Consider the following 20,056-nt stretch of genomic DNA (forward strand, 5'->3'; position numbering starts at 1 on the left):
GCAGCAGCAGCAGCAGAACAAATTAAGCTAGTCAGGCAATAATCATTTAAATAATAGTAACCACATAATTATGTCAAGCAGCAAGGCACGATTCCACCTGCTAAAATAATTTTGCTCAAACCATTTTTTAACATCTTTTAGAAGAACGTTTTTCAATTTGGATTTTTTTTTACAGTTGTTTCCAACCAAGCATCTTTGACTTTCCCATTCTCCAGTGGAATCATGAAACAAATTTGTGTTGGTGAATAATCTAGAATAACAACAATGTCAAGTTTTATTGTTCTTGCATTAGAAAAATGTTATTTATTCATACTTGCAGTAGGTCCATTGTGAGTTTTTGTCAAGAAGGAAAAGCACTTAGCAACATCATGGTGGGTCTACTCTATACTAGTCTCTTTCTAGAAGCCTCAGCTAAAACTGAGGGGAAAAGAGATCTCTAATTGACTCTACATTTATCGGTTCCTTCAGCATCCATTTGGCCTTTTAAAATCTCCATGACAGTGCAGCAGATGGACTGTGTATAACTCTCCTCTGCCCCTCCACTCTCATTTTCGCTCACTCTCCCTCTCTTGCTCCAAGCTATGATAAAAAAACATCTCTCTTGCTTTGATAAATTGAACCATCTTATCTTTCACTGACCCATTCTGTCTTTGATGATCCTCAGTTGTTGGAAAACAAATCAGCTTTTCATTATTCTGACACTTACATAACCACAAACTCTCCCCCCACAGCATTATCTCTGACTTTGCCTCTATATCTTATAAAATGGTCAACGTGCATCATGGTGGTGAAAATAACAGTGCCGTTGAGCTCTGTTTGTTCCAGAGCCATCAGATATGGAGTGCACTGTGTTTGGGGTTGATCTACTGTGTGCCGGAAGTTGGATTGGGGGTTTTGAATGGTTAGCTATTCGCATGAAGGGAGGTCTCGGTGCTTATTGCTAATTCTACTGAAAGAAATAAAGAGAAAGAGATAAATTTAGGGCATCAAGATAAGAGTTGAAATACAGAGGAGTACAGGCAGCTGTGTCCCCATTATTTACATTAATGGCACAATTTGTCATTGAGAATAATTACTCAAGACTGGAAGGTCAATGGGGTGAGACTCAGACAGTTGCCTGCTGCACTTCTTTGTTAAATCCCCTGTTATTCAGCAGATTACTTTAAAACCAATGATCAAGCTTTAGTTATTAAGGTTCGGATGACTAAAACAGGATTTGAGTGACTTTTTTGCTAGGCTGTGATGTAAAGTCTAAAGGTCATTAAAAAATAAATACGGCCTCACATAAAATAACTGCGACCTCACGTTTTGTCAGTCACGTTTACACAATGCCTCCGGAATTTTCCTCCATCGTGAAAAAAAATAGCATATGAAGATTTTGGACTCAGTGTGAAGTGACCTTAGCATAATCATGCTAAATTGGAGTATGTGAAAAGTCTGTTCTATGACTTAAACACTGTCTGCGTAATTACATTTAGTCATTTAGCAAACACTTTTATCCAAAGCGACTTACAAATAAGGACAATAGAAGAAATCAAAACTAACAAAAGAGTAACAATATGTAAGTGCAAATGACAAGTCTCAGTTAGCCTAACACACTACACATAGCAAGGTTTATAGATATATATATATAAAAATAGAAAGCTAGTGTGATTTTTTATATATATATATATATATATATATATATATATATATATATATATATATATATATATATATATATATATAATAAAAAAAGATACATAGATAAAGTAGAATTCAAATAGAATAGAAAGTGCTGGGGTTAGAGGGTCAAATAAAGATGGAACACATGTGTTTTTAGTCATTTCTTGAAGGTGGATAAGGAGTCAGCTGCTTGGATGGAGTTGGGCAGGTCATTCCACCAGGAGGGAATAGTTACTGTGTGATTTTGTGCCTCTTTGAGAAGACACAATAATGCTTCTTTCAATTGCAGAATGCAAGCTTCTAGAGGGCACATAACTCTGAAGTAATGAATTTAGGTAAAGGGGTGCAGTGTTGGTTTTGTAGGCAAACATTAATGCCTCACATTTTAATGCGAGCAGCTACAGGTAGCCAGTGCAAATTGATGAACAGAGGTGTGACATGCATTCTTTTCTGATCATTAAAGATTAATCTTGCAGTGGCATTTTGGATTAATTTAAGAGGTTTGATAGAAGTGGCTGGAAGACTTGCAAGAGAGCATTGCATAGTCCAGCCTGGACGGATCAAGAGCTTGAACAAGGAGTTGTGTTGTATGTTCTGAAAGAAAGGGCCTGATCTTCCAAATGTTGTATAAAGCAAATCTGCTGGACTGGGCAGTTTTAGCAATGTGGTCTGAGAAATTCAGCTCATCATCAATCACAACTCCAAGGATTCTAGCTGTTTTTGAAGGAGTTATGGTTGTTGAACCAAACTGTGAAATGTTGATAAAGTGATGGGATTGTTGAAACCACAAGCAGTTCTGTCTTAGTCAGGTTGAGTTGGAGGTGATGGTTCGTCATCCAACAAGTAATGTCTGTTAGACACGCTGAGATGTGATCATCATGATGGAATGAGAGGTAGAGTTGAGTGTCATCAGCATACTGTAGCAGTGATATAAAAAGCCATGTTTCTGAATGACAGAACCTAGTGATGCCATATAGACAGAGAAGAGAAGAGGTCCAAGAAATGAGCCCTGAGGCACCCCAGTAGCTAGATGTTGCGACTTGGACACCTCACCTCTCCAAGATACCTTCAAGGATCTATCTGAGAGGTAAGACTCAAACCACTGGTGTGCGGTTCCTGAGATGCTATTTTCCAAAAGGCTTAACAGGAGAATCTGGTGGTTCATCATCTCAAAAGCAATGGACAGATCCAGCAAGATAAGTACAGAAGATCTGGAAGCTGTTCTTGCCAGTCTTAGGGCTTCAACAACTGAGAGCAAGGCATTCTCGGTCGAATGGACACTTCTGAAGCCAGATTGGTTGCTGTCCAGGAGGTTATTCTGTTTGAGAAATGCAGAGACTTGGTTGAACACAACTCGTTGAAAAGTGTTTTTGCAATGAAAGGTAGAAGGGAAACTGGTCTGTAGTTCTTTAAAAGTGTTGGGTTAAGAGTTAGTTTCTTAATAAGTGGGGTTATACAAGCCTGTTTAAATGTTGAGGGAAAAACACCAGTGAGAAGTGATGTGTTAAAGATGTGAGAGATTGCATGTACAAGAGCAGGAGAAATGACTTGAAGGAGATGAGATGGAATAGGATCAAGCGGACAAGTAGTAGGATAATTGGAATGGATGAGTTTAGAGACTTCTGCCTCAGAGACTGGAGAGAAGGATGAAAGCGAAAAATCTGTGGTGTGGCAAACTGTGCATTAAGGTTTGTAAATTTATTAATGAAGAATGTGGCAAAGTCGTCAGCTGTTAGAGTTGATGATTAATTAACCACTTTTATGCATTATTCAGGTCCTAATGGGAAGCAGAATGGATCCAATTAATAAATGAGAGCAGGAATCCCAATAGGAGTGGCTCTCAACACCCCTATTAGCTCAGCATGCAAACAGGAACTACGGCAATTAACGTGGAACAATAACACTGGACGCACTGCTGGAATATAGCTATAACAGCCAGAATCCATTCAGAAGGATCAACATTTACAATGTAGAAATTAGTCTTGTCAGGCTAGAACAATTAGCAAATAAAGAACAAGTCAATGGTCACATTGAGAAGAGGAGCTACTAGTAACTGAATTTGACCAAGTTAAAAAGGTTTTTGTCATCAAGGAAGTTTCAAAGCTTACGCAAATAAACAAAATAGCCTCAAGTGCAACTCTCTATATTTTCTGCTTTGTTTCCAGAGTTATGTTTATAAAATAATCAGTAGCCACTTATTACATATGAATGAATTGATATTTTGACCACAAAGACACAATTGCAACAAAAACAGCCAATTATTTATTTTGTAGACTGATGCTTAGTATGATTATCACATAGCAAAGGCTGTGACAAATAAAATAAATATATATGCTGTGTGTTTCATAGTGAAGTGTTCATTTACATGAGAGAAGCTCATGATGTAAAATGGTGCTCCACAAAAACTACAACTCTGTATCTACTCTTGAATTTCAGTCAATATAACATGCATTTGTGAACGCAACATGTGCCAACCATCTTCTCTTTTAATGAGAAACAGTTATAAACCTAAAATACTTAAATTTTCCCTGTGGAGACCATAAATATTATTATTATAATTTTGCAGTGGTATAGTCCATTTTAAAACTATATATATTATACTTTTTTTAACACTATTTTCATTTTACAGAGGATTAATACAACAATAATATTTCTTAGTTTATTATTTTAATATATATATATATATATATATACACACACTGTAAACCCTGATAAGTTCACAGAACTCAAAACATATTTTGTAACAGATTACACAAAAACATTTAAGTGATGTTTTTTTTTTTTGTGAAATTGTCCAGGCCTAAAAGCTTCCATGGTAGTCTATTATTGTGTTAAAAATGATTTTGTATTAATGTGACAATCCTGCTTGGTCATTTTGTTTGTCAGTCCAGTGAATTATTCTGAAACTGCAACATGGACAAGCTTGCCTTAAAGCTAAAGGCCATGTCATCTTCCATATACAATATTGTCAGATAATCTCAGTACACACCTCTGCCTTATAGTAAACTTCACAGGCAATGTGAGATGGCCAATTCTCACCTCACCCGTCTTTATTTAGAAATGCTTACAGGCTGGCACTTTGAGTAAACATGGTCAATCACTTTTAATCCCTCCATATGGAAGCTGCAACCAAGAAAGACTGACCCACTTAATAAAGCTTCACAAACAGGCGTCAGGCCCTGAACTTCTATAATATAAACTACAATATTAATGTTATTAAACAGCTATATATGATACTGCTGGTGTGACTGACAGAAAGCAAAAACTGTCTAAATATTGCCAAGCCAAGTGTAGCTGATACAGGACTGAGCTTCCATGTAACGATTTGACTTACATTGTTACTTGCTCTTTGCTTTTTTTAGTTTGTGGATTCAATTCTAATAGGCAAACAAGACTGCGACATGAGTAAGAATGCTGCACTTCCCTCAGCTGTCTAACATGCATGCTTGAAAAATAAAAAAACAAACACTGAATAAACCTGCCCACACAAATATTCAAAGAGAGAGTGAGCGAGTAAAGAGGATAGGAATGTAAGAGTGAGGTGACTGCCTGTCATTGCTCTTTTTCCACTGCTCTTTTTCGCAAACTGTACAAGCTTTGGATGTTATGTAACCAAAGATTTAACTCTCAAATCTATAACTAAAATCAGAGATGATAATAGATTCCACCACAGGCAAGTTTCAGAATGTGTCTAACTGGACGTCACGGCTGATCAAACAGCAGTACTTCCCATTCTCTTCACAATGCCTGAGACCAGCACCAGCTCCAATGAGGTGTTTTGAGTCAATTATCCAATTTCCTGAAATTAACTTTGGACACACAGATGAGAGCAATTGTGATAAAAAAGGCCAGGATTAGGACCATGTGAAGAGAAGAGAGCAAGGGAGATGGATTATATACCCTGCCAGTGGACAGGAGCTGAGGCCAAAAGTTAGTGCACAGTAATGTGTAATCAAGTGTGCAAAAAGAAAAAGAGATTGATTTTAGCCCTGCTAAAGCCAGTAACTCTGACTGGGACTCCGGCCAAAGATTTTCTGCAGGGCTGTGACACTGGTAAAGGACTTTACAGGAGGGAGGGGGGTAGCAAATGGGGCTGTTTGGTACAAACAAGGAAAGTCAACAATATAAAAATTAAAAGACCAACTGGGGTTCCTTACACTGCCAGACTGACAGATCCCTCTAGAGCAGCAATTCCCAACCAGAAGTATGTGTACTTTAAGGAAGTACATTTGTAGATACTGTATTTATTAGAATGTCATTTGGACACCTGCTCTTATAGATCATTTTATTTAATCTTTATAGAAAATAAACCATGTAAGTGGTAAAGTTCATTCATATCGGATATTTCATATTTGAAGGCCTTTGATAATATATTCCACCATAATTGCAAATGACTTCTGTGAAATTTTCCATCTGGTTTTCATTGAGAAAGTTTCTCCATGATTACCAGTACAGTCAGAACCTGCGAAAGACCAACAATCTCAAGTGCTAGAGCATCAACACCTCTCTTGGTTTACTGAAAGACTCATTCCCAGTCTTAGAGTTTTTGCAGTGACCTGTCAGAAAACTTGCCACTTTTATAAAGTTTCTATAGGTTTTCTAGAAGTATCCACAACAGATCCACAAAATATTTATTATAAGATATATGAAATGATTAGAACAGCCAGAAAACGTGCACACACACACACACACACACACACCCCACCTTGACTGCCTCTCCATGAGTGACTCGGTCAAACACCATGTTGTTGACTTTCATGATCTGGTCTCCAACTCTGAGCCCCTCTCTCTCAGCGGATGATCCCGGCTCCACCAACGACACATAAATGCCAACCCCATGCTCTGATCCACCCCGTATGCTGAATCCCAGGCCTTCGTGGCTCTTGCTCCTTTTCAGCGTAACTTGGCGGATTTCATCAGGCGCTTCCTCTATCAGCGCTGGCGCTGTCCCCTCAGCCGTGGTGCTGAAAACAGGAGCCGCGCACACGGATCCGTGACTGGGACCGGCCTGCTCAGATTCGTGCAGAAAGTGCACCGAGGATGCTCCTGCATGCGCGTTCGTGTTGCTGATGTTTTCTGAGCACTCATGATTGATACTTGCTGCCAGAAGATCCGTTTTCAGATAAAGCCCTTCCGACGTGTACTGGTCGAACAGCAGCTGGTCCGAGCGGGGTATAACCAGACGCAGCATGGGTAATAGTTGGCGCTTGTTGGATGTGTTGAGAATGACTTTGAGAGTCTGCACGAGATCAAAGACATTGCGCTTGGCGTGGTAAACGTTGAGACAGTGAATGAACTGCTCCCTTTCGAAGTCGTTGAGCAGCACGTTGAGCGCGTTGTGCAACTTCTTGACGTTAACGGAGAGCGCGCGGCCACCGGAGCAAAGGGAGTTCACGCCCGACTTTAGAGACGCGCGCTCCAGATCCGTGCTCATTCTCGGACACCTCAAAACCACAGGGGGATTTCACATCAGGCATTAGGAACAGAGCACGGTCACTGTTTCTAGCTGAAAACAGAAATGCACCGCGATTCGTGCGTTAACCTCGTGGTGAGACCAGCCGTGCTGAGTTAAGTCTACATTCGCTCAATATAGCAACACTAATACAGCAAAACGGCAGAATAACTAGTGCAATAAAGTTTTTAAACTTTTGATTATTAGTGAAATTTGTTTAATAATCACTTTCTATATATAGTGGGGGGAAATACACTGTTCCAAAGGCAAACAACAAACCCGAATTAAGTCCCGCGAGGATTTGACGTCCGTAATAGTGACTTAATCCTTTCGGTAACACATTGTCCGAGAAGAAACGAGTGGTGAGACGCGTCCTGCACCGAGAAAGAAACAAAAAACACAAGCACGAACGTTTTGAGTTTGTGAAGAGGAGCGCGTGTGGTCAGTGTGGCTCGCTCGGATTTCTTGTCGCTACTACTGAGTCCGTGGTGAGACACCGACACGGGCGCACGGGAGGAAATGACGCACGCGCGAGGCGCCTCTGTTGCTTAGGAACAAACAACTGTAAGGGACGCATTTGAACAAACTAAACCACATCTTTCCTGTGCGTGAGCTATTTTTAGTGTTCAAGGCCCACCGGGCTATTGACGCAAATCAATTGAAAAATAAGTAGTTTCCAGAGTGCATAGCGAACTTCTCACGGGGAAACAGTCGAAACGACATCCGTGTGTGTGTGTGTGTTAGCTGGGAAGATGAGCGCTGCGTCATTTAATATTTAGTTGAAAAATAGAAATGTATGCATTATTATCATCAGTCCGCTCCAGTATGTTGGGCAACAGTGGAACATCCAATTTTGAGAACAAAAATATATTACCTATCACTGCGTCAACTGACCAATCAAATTCCAGAGCGCTGTTAAACGCAGAGAAACATCCAGAATAGCAGTGACCTCAATGCATTTTTCAGTGATGAAAAATGAAAAACAAACTTGATTATGATTGCATTTTCCTTTAGAACCCTTTCAAAAGAAACATCTCAGTGCAGATAAAATTTTAAAGGCCATTACTTTTCAGTCTTTCCGCTGATTTCTTATTTTAAGTTAAGAAAGGTCAGTGAAAGCTGTTTTGAACAGATTTACAAAACGAGGGCATTGTTTGGACGCGTGTGCGCGCGCGCTTCATTTGAGAGTGCTCCATTTATACCTGAAGCTTTTTAATCCCTTGTGCCTGCCTGAGCAAAGAGAGTAATATCACATCTAAAACCTCTGCTCAAATCAGGTTGGTGTTATGAGAAGCCAGCTCTCACAGAGGCTGTCTGATACTGTCTGCATCTGCTGAGAAAAGCAGCATAATCCATACTTAACATTCACGGCAGTCTATGAATGGTTTTGTAAGAACAATAATAATTGCCCTTATTATGTCAGCTATCTGATGTGCTTAAAAGACAACCAGGAAGGTTTTAGGCCAGACTATGGATTTCAGCTGCTAAGGAATCTCAGTTAAAACACACGTGTCATCCATTAAGCTCATAAAGAGGAATTAGAAAGGCCTGTCAGCAGATATCCACAACCTATACACCAATAGCCTCACTGAGGGCTTTTAATAAACTCATATGGACGGACTGTTGCTGCCTTTAAGGCTGTATTTAACTTTACTTGTATGTGTAACCATCTCAAGTGTATCAAGTTTTAATGAAGTGGGCAACAAATTGCATTTGTTTTGCCAAAGTAACTGTATACGTTGGTGCTAAATAAAATAATAAAAAGTATCAATAATACAATTTAAACTAAACAAAGTGCATCGTAATACAATAAATGTGAGCAAGTACTAAACATTAAAATAAATTAAAATGTAGCTCTCAGTAGTTAAATGACTGATTTAAAACCATAAATTAAAAATGATAATGAGACTAAGGATTTATAGACCCTCTCAGCTGAACTTTCTTCGTCCTTTCGGGTGTCCAACCCACTGATTTACAGCCCTTTAAGATGGTGACATTGCAGCAAAAGAGTCAAATTCATTGCTAATTTGCAATTACTGCTCCTGGCATCAGCGCATGGTGGCAGAAATTAATGAACAATTAATAGGCCTAAATGAGACAATGGAGATGCTCATTGATCTTTATGCACTGTAGAAGTGAATACACGCATAAATGACTCAGTAATACCAAAGACACAACACACAAATGTCGAAATACCAAATATCTTCCCTTGTCCTTTCTTTCTCCCTACGTGTATGTGTATTTGTGAGAGAGATTTAATAAAGCTGTGTGGTTGGGTTGGTTTAACCTAATTTGAGTAATTTCTGTTCTCTTGGCTTAAAATTGAGACTCCAGATTCCCCCCTGCAGCAGCTCTGCTTTCTGGAAAAAGAGTCCCACATTATCTTTTGAGTACAGAGCAAGTCATGTACTGAATAAACAACTAACTTTTATGATGGGTTGTGCAGTCAAGGCCATTAAATTGCAGCCATTGGCTGTGCTACACAAATACATTCACTTACATCTCCTCAAAAAATGACAGAAGGTTGTTTCGACGCTGAAACATGTTAAACTGTTTAACTCCCCGACAGTTATACAACACCATTTACAACAGCTCATAAACACAACACAAAATTTTACTCTTTAACAAATAAAACCAGGGACAGAAGGTAAGAGGGGAAGAACTGATCGGTAAACGTTGGGTCAGAATGCAGTACGGCTTTGATTAATAGCATAATGTTCAATGGGAATTGTGGGAAATGTGCATCATGCTGGGCTCTGCCAACCACATAATTACAGCAATATAAAAGAGCAGAGAGATTGTATGCTGCAGTGCCATGCCCCAGTCTGAAAGAGCACACCACGCCATTAAACACTGCATTACGGATACCTCGCTGAGGTGTGTTCAGCTTTCACTACAGGACAAGAGTGATTTAAAAGACATTTTATGACATCTGCCCAAGTTGGAAATAAAATCTGCCAGCGGTGTGTGTTGTATGGGTATGATGCAAGTTAAATCATCCTTAGTTTCTATATGATTGATAACCATGTTAGCTGCAGGTTAAGAAGAGCTGGTATGCAATGATGTAAACTACAGCTGAAATTCTCCCTTTTCTATTAATTTTCAATGAACTCACTCTGTAAAGTGAGCAAGGAGTTTCCAAGTCAGCACCTAATGTACATAGAATTCAGATGTTCAAGTACCAATATACAAAATATATTTTAGACATCGTAAATTCCCAAATTATATTGTTTTCCAGTTAAAATCATTAAAGATAGCTGTAATCTCTTTAGGTAAATTGAAAAATATATCAAGAAAAATGTGATTAGGGAAAATATTTTTTAAACACCTTTGGAACTGAAAAAAAAAACAATATGGAGGGGTGGAATTATTTTGATTTCATCTTTCAAAAGTTATGCTCAAAAGATATTGTGTATGTTCATTGAAACAGCAGATAGGTGAAGTCACATATTGGCATACAGAATTTTTTTTAACCGATGGACCCCTCAAGACTGCCGATGTCCATGGAAATGTTCTTATTCACTCAAGGCTAGTACAGTCACTGTAGATGTTTAGAGGTTTAGAGTGTCAGTCTGTCGATGCCCAACTGATGGTGTCTGTATCATGATGAGCAAAACTTCGAGGGAAGATACCGATACTTCCAGCAACATGCCCTTCTAACCATTCATCATTCACTGCAAAATGAAAAAAAAAAAAACATTTTCTTATAGCCCATCATATTTGTGTAACATTAATAACAAAATGAATAACAAAAAGATACCCCTGTGTTTATGTACCTTCACTGAGAATGTCAATTGTGTCACCTTCACTGAATTCCAAATCCTCTGGGCCTTGTGCATTGTAGTCATACAGTGCCACCATCTGATAGAGAATAGTCCTGTTCACCAGAGGGTCCTCATTCTTTAGACAAGATGGATAAAAGCAGGAAGTTGGCAAATATTTAAAAAATTTAAATTGGTGTAACATTCAATAATAGAACAAAATTCAAAGTGCTGTTTTTGTTTAGCTTTTTTTTTTTTTTGTCTCTCACAGTTTAAGAAAAAGATTTGATTAGGTTGTGGTACTTTCAAAGCACTGCTCTGTAGGGGCATACAGACCAGCAACACTAACTCAACCACTGGCTTAAATTTGAGCTAGACAATCTAACCAAACTTTTAGCAAGCCATTGAGAGCTTTCAGTCAAAAATGGCAATTAGTTTACCTGACACCAAATTTGGGCACGTCCGTATTCAGCCACACCCTCCAGGCTATCCAGTCTATCATCACCATTTAATGGAGTTAGTGCTCTGGTGTCATTCCTTCTGTGTCTGCGAGAGGAAGTACAGTAGTAGCATGTGTTAAGGTTGGTGTGGCGGTTTGTCCAAAGGGAAAATGTGACCAGAGTTCTAACATACTTTAATGCTGGGAATTTATGGCAACTATAAACAGGTCAACCAGACTGCAGGTCTGCGATATTACCTGAGGCGAACGTTCGTTGCAGGCTGTCCTAATTTCTGAGCAATTTTGTCTTGCAGATCCCTGAAAGAAGTTTCTAAAGGGACTCTCAGAGCAATGGTGTATGTATAGTGCACCTTGACTACGGCTGATCCAGGCTCCTGAGGTGAAGTTTGGGCCTGAGAAATGGGGGTGGAGGTTATGGCTGAGAAAAGTTAGATGTGATCAGTTCACTGGAAGTATAAGCCAGGTGAATTTGAAGTCACAATACAATAACTTAAAAAAAAAAAAAAAGAAAGAAAAAGGAAAATAATATTTTTACCCAATTTCAAATACCCCTTTCCCCCATTATAAAGTTATATCATGCACACAAGGTATTTGCATTTAGATATAAGTATTGTCACAAGGCAATCAGGTTTCTCTGCCAGACAGTAGCCTCAAAAAGTCCCCTTTTCAAATTCTATCAGTTTTTCTTTCGCTCCCTTGGGTGTATTTCTGACTGAATCAGGCCAAATCAAAGGCCTGCTGCCTCAACATTACACTCCACCTCATGTCTGAGTCAAAATCTCATTCAAAAGATCTCATCTCACACAAAAGATGAACCATGACGGCCTCTGCATTAATCATGCTCTGCTTCTATTTCCATCTACAGTACATGATACTGTCAGAAATCTTTCAGGCTTGACGAATTGGATAAAATAAGAAAAAAAGCACAGAGGATGTAACCAAATATTTAATGGGGGCAGCACTTTTTTAAAAGACCTGGTCTTTCAACCTGTGTTGAAAGCAGGGCTGTGCACGGGGGGTGGCCGGGTTGCTAGAGCCACTTCCCCATGCCCTCATCGCCTGAGATGCCCCTCTCACCAATCCCCCCATCACCTCAGCTCAAAGCTGTTCCCGCTCCGCTGAAGAGCTGCTGATTCCACTCATCCGCTCCGCAGCATCACTCACAATCTGTGTGCCACTCTCTGGAGAGACCACAGTTCCCGAAGGACGTTGAATTACCAGGTAGATGAATTACAATCCACATTAGTCAGTGATTGATCCGCTGAATTAGTAAATTATTTGGTAGTTTGTTTGTTTTTGGCGGTAATGACTCAGCCTTCTGTTCCCATGGCTCAGTTTGCCCCCGGTTTGAGGTAAGTTGACCCGAGTCAAGTCAGTGGGTAAGATGCACCATCTGAGTATAAAATGAGAACCTGACCGAATCTGATTCAAACTGATGTGAAATAAATAATAATTTAAAAAACAAATTTAATAATTTCCTTTTACAGACAGTCAAATGTATTTTCTTGAAGTTAACTTTAACAACATAAAACCAACCGAATTAAGTTTAAATTTCAATATTTAATTGTTTGCATTTCTGAAACAATATATTGACCACCAAAGTGGTAGGCTTCCTAAAAGCAGAGAGTTCGTTGACCATTAGTGATTACAGATGGAAAGATATCTTTATTTATTTGTTTGTTTTCATAGCAATCTATATAACAGTAATAGGCTTATGTATTGCCGAATGAATAATAAACAACTGATAAAATGACATACCCCTAACTTAAAGTAATGGTGCAATGTGATAATTTAACAATGTTCATTCCTCCAAAACAGAGAAAACAGTTCACAAACATCTACGTATCCATCTCTTTTAAAGTGTCTATTGTATATAACGAGTGGGGTTATTATAACACAATTCCCACCCAGACCTCACTAATCTTCAAACCCTGGCTATGGCTGTGGTGCCTTCCATTCCCCCAATGTGTTTCTCATTTTCATAGACTGGCAGAAATAATGGGTGGTTTCAAAATACATGGTCACATGACAATTAAAATGTACAGTTGCCAAGATGCAGGGGGTGGGTCAACTTACCCACTGGCTCAACTTACCCCACTCTCCCCTACTTCCATTGAAGATGAGACAGAAGCAGGCTCAGAGAGTGAGGGAGCACCCACTCTGATTAAAACATCTACTATAAAGTCACTTTTACAAAGTGTGCCATCTTCTCTTTTAATTGTATATTTGTAACAACTAGATAATTAGTTTTAACAAGCACCCACCCTCCTTGTGCCCCATTTTTTGGTTTTGGCCACTGCTCCTTAAAATGTCTGTGCACGCCCCTGGTTGAAAGAAATCAGTTCACTGTGTTTAAAGACATCAAATCAGTTCACTTTAATTGATTGAACAATAATAATTGCAATAATTAAAATTTGTTTAAAAGACACTTCATATTCAACAATATAATTGATTATTGAACAAAATTGTAACTGAATTGAGCTGAATAATGACACTATTGTCTTTTAAAGCAGAATTTGGATTCGTCATACATTTGATAAAGTTGGTATCACTGATTCTGTTTCTTCCCTGTTTAATACTGTGCAGCTGATTTGAAACAATCTCGATCGTATAAAGTCCTATATAAATAAACGTGACTTGACAAAGTTTTTAATTAATGGTGAAAAATTACAACCATAATTCATGTCAAAAACTGATTGTGTGTGGGTGAAATAAAATGTTGGAGTTAAAGGGATCACTGCTGTGTTCTGTCACAAGGTCTGCATTTTTTAAATCATTTTCAAGTATATTTGGTTACTCACCTTGTGTGTAGGGATGCAGGTGGAGTTGCCGGTTGTAGGAGGAGTTGTGTGGGTAGTGCCGGCATTCGAGGGGTGCAACTCTACAGGAGAGAGAAGGAATACTGAATACTGGTGAAATCATTTTTGCTTTTTATTTTAACAGCTAAAGGAGGGACAGGAATTGATAACTGCACATAAGTGATTCACACAACATGTTGGAGCATGTGTTATATTTAAACAATGCAACTGCATATTTAATAATGACATCTACCACATTTTCAAAAAGAGAAAGTTCAGTGATTGTGATATTTTCTTTCATTTTTTTGTAATAATAATATTTAATAATTATAATAATTAAAAATAATAATAATAAACACATACATTTAGTCATTAACAAACAATTTCATTTTGAATGTGAATTACTTTCTGTACCTAATGACCATTGAGATGGACCTTGGGGTCGATTTGGGGGTGATAGAGCTGGTGGATGTGGGATACCATTGGCGAGTTCCTTCAAAGGAATATACAGAGAAAAACACTCAGTGTGCTATTGCCTATAACATCTTTAATTCAGATATTGAACATCAGAGGTTGAAGAACAAGGTCACTGATCCTACAGTATGCTAAGTATGGAAATATAGACCCTCTTTCTTGCTCAATTAATCTTCAAATCTCAGGCACAAGTGGTAATAAAAGGCTATAAACTTTTAAACCATTTCTATATTCAGAATTGCTTTTCTTTTCCTTCCAACGATACTGAAAGTGACAAAGTGTGCTGAGTCTTTGCCAAACCTCTGTGGTTTGCAGAGTATGTAAGCACATTTTAAAACTAGAATAAAAAAGCTTTTAAAGCTGTCTGCATTCATAAAGCTCAACATGTCTAAGAGAAAAGCTGGGTAAGACTTGGCATATAACAAGACACTATTAAAAACCATAAAGAACACACTGTGGGAGATGAAAAAGGTCATACAAGGAATTTAAAAAACAAACAAACAAAGGAACACTTACAATTCGCTTGTTTTTCCCCTTGTTTTTCTTGCCCATCGGTTCAAGCAGGAAACTTGGAACCAGACCTCTCTGACATTTTTAAAGTAAAAAAAGAAGAAATATCCCAATTGTTATTCTATAGTCTGTCAACCGTTTAATATCATTTCACACTAATGATGCCACTTAAATGGCTTTTGTGAATATCAGGGGGCTTTTTTGTGAATGTCAAGAAAGAGTATCCCACCTTTCCATCATAAATGAGTACTGCCAGTCCGTCCTGGTCATCATCACTGTACAAAAACACTTTTGCTCCTGCAGGCACTGATAGCTCCCCTGCCCCTTTTGCCACATGTGCGCTCTTCATTATCATGTAACGAGAGTCCCTATGCAGGAATAATATATTCAGCTTAATTAGAAGGGCTTTTTTTGTGCTTAAAGTTTGCTTAAAATTAGTACAATATATTATGTCAGTGCGTTAAGCTTGTCTTATCTTAATATTTACTGAATATTAAATACTTACTGGCCATCTTCTACCTTTGGCTCATAGTAACCGGGTTTCTGCAGAAACATTTAAAATTAGTAAAGTCTAGTTAGAAACCAAAAGATGGTGAAAAAAGCAGGACAACATTTGGAGGTTGTTGTATCAGGTAATAATTGCACCTGTGGCCTGAGAGGATCAAAGCCTCTGAAGTCATCATTTGGAATCAAAGAAGTGATGACCTGAGAGAAGAAGAGTTTAGTGTCAGTAAACCTTTCTTAAATTATGGTGTGTATAGTGTTTATGTGATTAAAATATTTAAAAAAAATAAAAAAATAAATAAAAAAAAAAATCAAACCAACCGATGCATTTCATTTTGGGCAGCTTTTAAGTTCTTACATACATATATTTCTATATTTTCAACAGATTTACAACTATTCTCAACCAGAAGCCCAGGATAGCTTTTAAAGCAACTGCACAGTGTGAACATGCGATTCACCTTAGCTTCACCCAAGAAGTCCCTCGGTTTAAGCTGGTCTACCTCCTGTTTCCTGGGACGGAAGACTTCACCCTCAGGAACCAGGAGAGGCTCCAAAACCTCTCTCCTCTGGGAATAAAATGGACAGACACATTACATGATTAAAGCACAGGCTGCAGAAATCATTAAAATATACTGCACTGTGATACATAATCTGTAAAAAGGCAATCAAAATGCAGCGCATAGTCTTGCACTATGAAAAAAAAGGGTCCTTCTTTGCATTTTGTTAATAAAATAATCACATAAGTCTTACAGAAATAGCCTCTAGAGCTGTGTCTATCAGGTTGCTCCGACCTGCTCCTCTCTCCTGTGAGGCCGCCGTCAAAATTTCTCTGGCTTTGTCCCATTGTTGCAGTCTAGAGTGGACAGCAGCTGCGTTATAAAGGACCTAAGATTGAACAAAAAAAAGTTACATACCCTGTTCATTACATTAGATCAATAGTATAATAACGGTTTTGAACTGTCATAATTTTGAATGTTTCTTTATCAACAAATGAGCACATTAGAATGATTATCGAAGGATCATGTAACACTAAAGACTGAAATAATTGCAGCTAAAAAAAAAATGATGACCTACCCTATTGACTCATTTCCTTGAACAGTACCCTGCACTCCATCACCCATTGAGTAATGAGGATGTATCTCTATTATTCTTCCAAGAAAATCACATGAACCATACCTATAGTACATATCCCTCATGTCTAACTATGGACTAGTGGTGCAAATTTAGCATGCAGAAGACGTCATTGACTATTTTTCAGCTAATAGACATGAGCTTATCCTGACAACTGAAGAATGCTGGATATTTCTTATCATCTTTCAGTCTGGCATTTAACATTGCATAACCATGGAGCTTTTTCCCTCAGCCCTCAAAGAGGCCTTGTGATGGCTGGCTGAGCTGGTGAACTCCACCAACATTCAAGTTTAATGGCAGCCTTGACTCAAGGCTAGATAGAAAAGGTCAGTAATTTCCCAACTCAAAATACAATGTTAACAAATAAAATGTACAATAAACCCAAACAATCATACTTTTAGTTTTGTCTGAACTTCTTTTGCACATACAGAGAGAAATATACTTATGTTCTGACCTGCCAGCTGTACATTTTATAACGAAGACCCAGCTGTTTGTAGTCAATAACAGGATTTTCCCTCATGTATTTCTGAGCCCATATACAATCACCCAAGGCCTCCTCCAGCCTGGTGTTAGGAAAAAGTGACACGGATAGACAGGGAAAGAGAATGAGACAGGTAGAGAGCAAGAGAACAAAGAGGCAGTGTCAGATCAAAGTGAAGCAACTGTCCGGAACATCAACTTTAAACAAAAGAGGTCGATGTTTAAGATGTTTGTGTTATGTCATGCTGTGGCATACCAGACAGACTAGTCTGCCCGTTCATAGAGAGCTATAGCATATAAACAGAGTATCCTCACCTGTTCGCCATCATATGAACAGCAGACCTCTGAAAAAATCCCACAGCAAGACACGAATCTTTTGCGATTACCTGGTCGAGAGCCTAAAATGCATAATTTGACAGTGTCAAAGACATTTCCAAATGTTCACACTTTTATCCAACAAAAACATAATTACATGACCATTACAGTTCATATTTCCAGATTCAATTTATTGCTACCTTGAAATAACTAAATTATATACCAAGCAAGTGGCCACAAGGGAGTAGTAGAAAAACTGTGGAAATTAATAAATTCTATTTATTTTAATTTATTTGAAAAAAAAAAAGAAGACAAATAAAGCATTAAAATAATAATAATAATAAAAAAATAAAATTAATTTACCAACTCGACAACAACTTTTTTTTTTTTTTTGGACTATGGAATCTAAAAGATTTAAAACCCCTGAACTAAGCTGTAGCTCTTGAAAATACCGTTTAACAACCAAAGACAATGATTACCTGTATTGGTTTATTGCTACAGACACATTTCTATCATCTCTTACATGCATAATTGCTAACTTGTTGTTGTACCTTGATGGCCAAGTCCACTTGACCTAGGGCAATGTGTGTCGAAGCAACCACAAACATAGTGCGACAGTTGTGCTCCGTGATCTGGTTGAGTTTAGTGAGAGCACCCTGCCAGTCCCGGCTGTCTATTGCCCTCACAGCCTCATCCCACAGCCTGATCAACTCTATATACAGCATGGCTCTCTAGAACACAACAAAAATAATCAACTGTTATTTCTAAAATCACTGCTGTACTGAGAAAACCATATTTTGTTCACTAATAATGAAAAGACTGAATGTGACAGCTGCCTGCAAATACAGGTGAGACTAGCTATGCAGGTTCTTGTAAGACAATAAAACCATAAAAGCAAAAACATAAAATATAATGTTAGAAGCATAAAAAAAACCCACTAGTACAATGACTGACACTTACCACTGCATAGAAACTGAAAGAGATAGGTCAGGACCTTGAATTGCTTTCTAGAAGTGATCAACCATTGAAAAATGAGTGCGGTTCCTCAAGAGTTGTAAGCCAGAGTTCTTAAGTGAACTCACAGGGAAGTGATATTTGTAGAGTGACACACAGCTGTGGTTCCCGCCCATCTGCCAGGCCAACAGGAAGTCCTGCATTCCCAGGAGAGAGAGAGAGAGAGAGAGAGAGAGAGAGACTTGCTGAGCAGCAGGTGGTGCATGTACACAATGGCTTAATTAAATAAAAAAGGTACTAAGTCAAGGAAATAGAAGAAAGATAACTTGCACACTTACACACTAGCATAAACAGCACTATAAGGACAGAAACTAACTTAATTATTACCTAACATCTATTTTAATAGGGAGACAGTCAAGAAAAAGAATGAAGGGAAGTATATTGCTATATAACCATTTTTACAAGTTTTCAGCTTTAGATTTCTCTCAAATAAGAGAGGACTTAAGGTTAATGTCACATTGACAAATTTCAAAGTACCTCAAAAAAATAGGAAGGACATTGGGATATATTGTGCTGTTTTGACATACAGGTGCTTCTCAGTAAATTAGAATGTCGAGGAAAAGTTCATTTATTTCAGTAATTCAACTCAAATTGTGAAACTCGTGTATTAAATAAATTCAATGCACACAGACTGAAGTAGTCAAAGTATTTGGTTCTTTTATGATTTTGCTCACATTTAACAAAAACCCACCAATTCACTATCTCAACAAATTAGAATATGATGACATGCCAATCAGCTAATCAACTCAAAACACCTGCAAAGGTTTCCTGAGCCTTCAAAATGGTCTCTGACAATCATTGACACCCTTCACAAGGAGTGTAAGTCACAAAAATCAATTGCCAATAAACTGGCTGTTCACAGAGTGCTGTATCCAAGCATGTAAACAGAAAGTTGAGTGGAATGAAAAAGTGTGGAAGAAAAAGATGCAAAACCATCCGAGAGAATCACAGCCTATTTTGGCTTTTTTTAGAATTTAGAATTTGGCTACAGTTGTGGTATTCCTCTTGTGGAATACTGGGCTAAAGAGAAGAAGAAATGGACTGTTGCCATTGGTCCAAAGTCCTCTTTTCAGATGAGAGCAAGTTTTGATTCTGAAGGAAGGGTGCAGAAGCTCATATCCCAAGTTGCTTGAAGTCCAGTGTCAGGTTTCCACAGTCTGTGGTGATTTGGGGTGCAATGTCATCTGCTGGTGTTGGTCCACTGTGTTTTTTGAAAATCAAAGTCACTACACCCGTTTACCAAGATATCTTGGAGCGCTTCATGCTTCCTTCTGCTGACCAGGTTTTTGAAGATGCTGATTTCATTTTCCAGCAGGATCTGGCACCTGCTCACACTGCCAAAAGCACCAAAAGTTGGTTAAATGACCATGGTGTCTGTGTGCTTGACTGGCCAGCAAACTCACAAGACCTGGGAATCCATAGTGTATTGTAAGGAGGAAGATGAAAAACAAGAGACCAAAAAATGCAGATGAGCTGAAGGTCACTGTGAAAG

The 20,056-nt window shown here is 38.4% G+C and overlaps 2 protein-coding genes across 2 annotated transcripts in view; both read right to left on the reverse strand.

Annotated features, from left to right (window-relative positions):
- LOC113074125 (whirlin-like) overlaps positions 1-7,671 on the reverse strand; it is a 48,619-nt gene extending 40,948 nt beyond the window's left edge. The window contains exons 1-2 of the mRNA XM_026246859.1: positions 7,397-7,671; positions 6,371-7,171 (exon numbers count right to left, since the gene is read on the reverse strand). Coding sequence (XP_026102644.1) covers positions 6,371-7,099 — 729 coding nt within the window. The 5' untranslated portion in view covers positions 7,100-7,171; positions 7,397-7,671. The remainder of the gene's footprint in view (positions 1-6,370; positions 7,172-7,396) is intronic.
- A 1,493-nt stretch (positions 7,672-9,164) lies between these two features.
- Positions 9,165-18,733, reverse strand: LOC113074134 (NADPH oxidase activator 1-like). The gene is made up of 16 exons (XM_026246872.1): positions 18,511-18,733; positions 18,102-18,281; positions 17,551-17,633; positions 17,210-17,318; positions 16,375-16,509; positions 16,083-16,190; positions 15,766-15,825; positions 15,626-15,663; positions 15,350-15,488; positions 15,127-15,195; positions 14,551-14,629; positions 14,140-14,219; positions 11,576-11,730; positions 11,319-11,424; positions 10,894-11,017; positions 9,165-10,791 (listed from the first exon to the last, which is right to left on the reverse strand). The coding sequence occupies exons 2-16, from the start codon at positions 18,273-18,275 to the stop codon at positions 10,685-10,687; spliced, it is 1,566 nt and encodes a 521-aa protein (XP_026102657.1). The 5' UTR covers positions 18,276-18,281; positions 18,511-18,733; the 3' UTR covers positions 9,165-10,684.
- Positions 18,734-20,056: the final 1,323 nt, after the last annotated feature.

This window comes from Carassius auratus, chromosome 5 (assembly GCF_003368295.1).
Source record: "Carassius auratus strain Wakin chromosome 5, ASM336829v1, whole genome shotgun sequence".
Taxonomy (NCBI): Eukaryota; Metazoa; Chordata; class Actinopteri; order Cypriniformes; family Cyprinidae; genus Carassius; species Carassius auratus.

Excerpts from the sequence above, each read along its gene's own strand:
- LOC113074134 (XM_026246872.1), bottom strand. The coding sequence starts at position 18,275 with ATGCTGTATATAGAGTTGATCAGGCTGTGGGATGAGGCTGTGAGGGCA. Across the intron at positions 15,664-15,765 it reads TTGATCCTCTCAGGCCACAG|AAACCCGGTTACTATGAGCC; the intron begins GTGCAATTATTA and ends ATGTTTCTGCAG. Across the intron at positions 15,489-15,625 it reads CCAAAGGTAGAAGATGGCCA|GGACTCTCGTTACATGATAA; the intron begins GTAAGTATTTAA and ends ATTCCTGCATAG.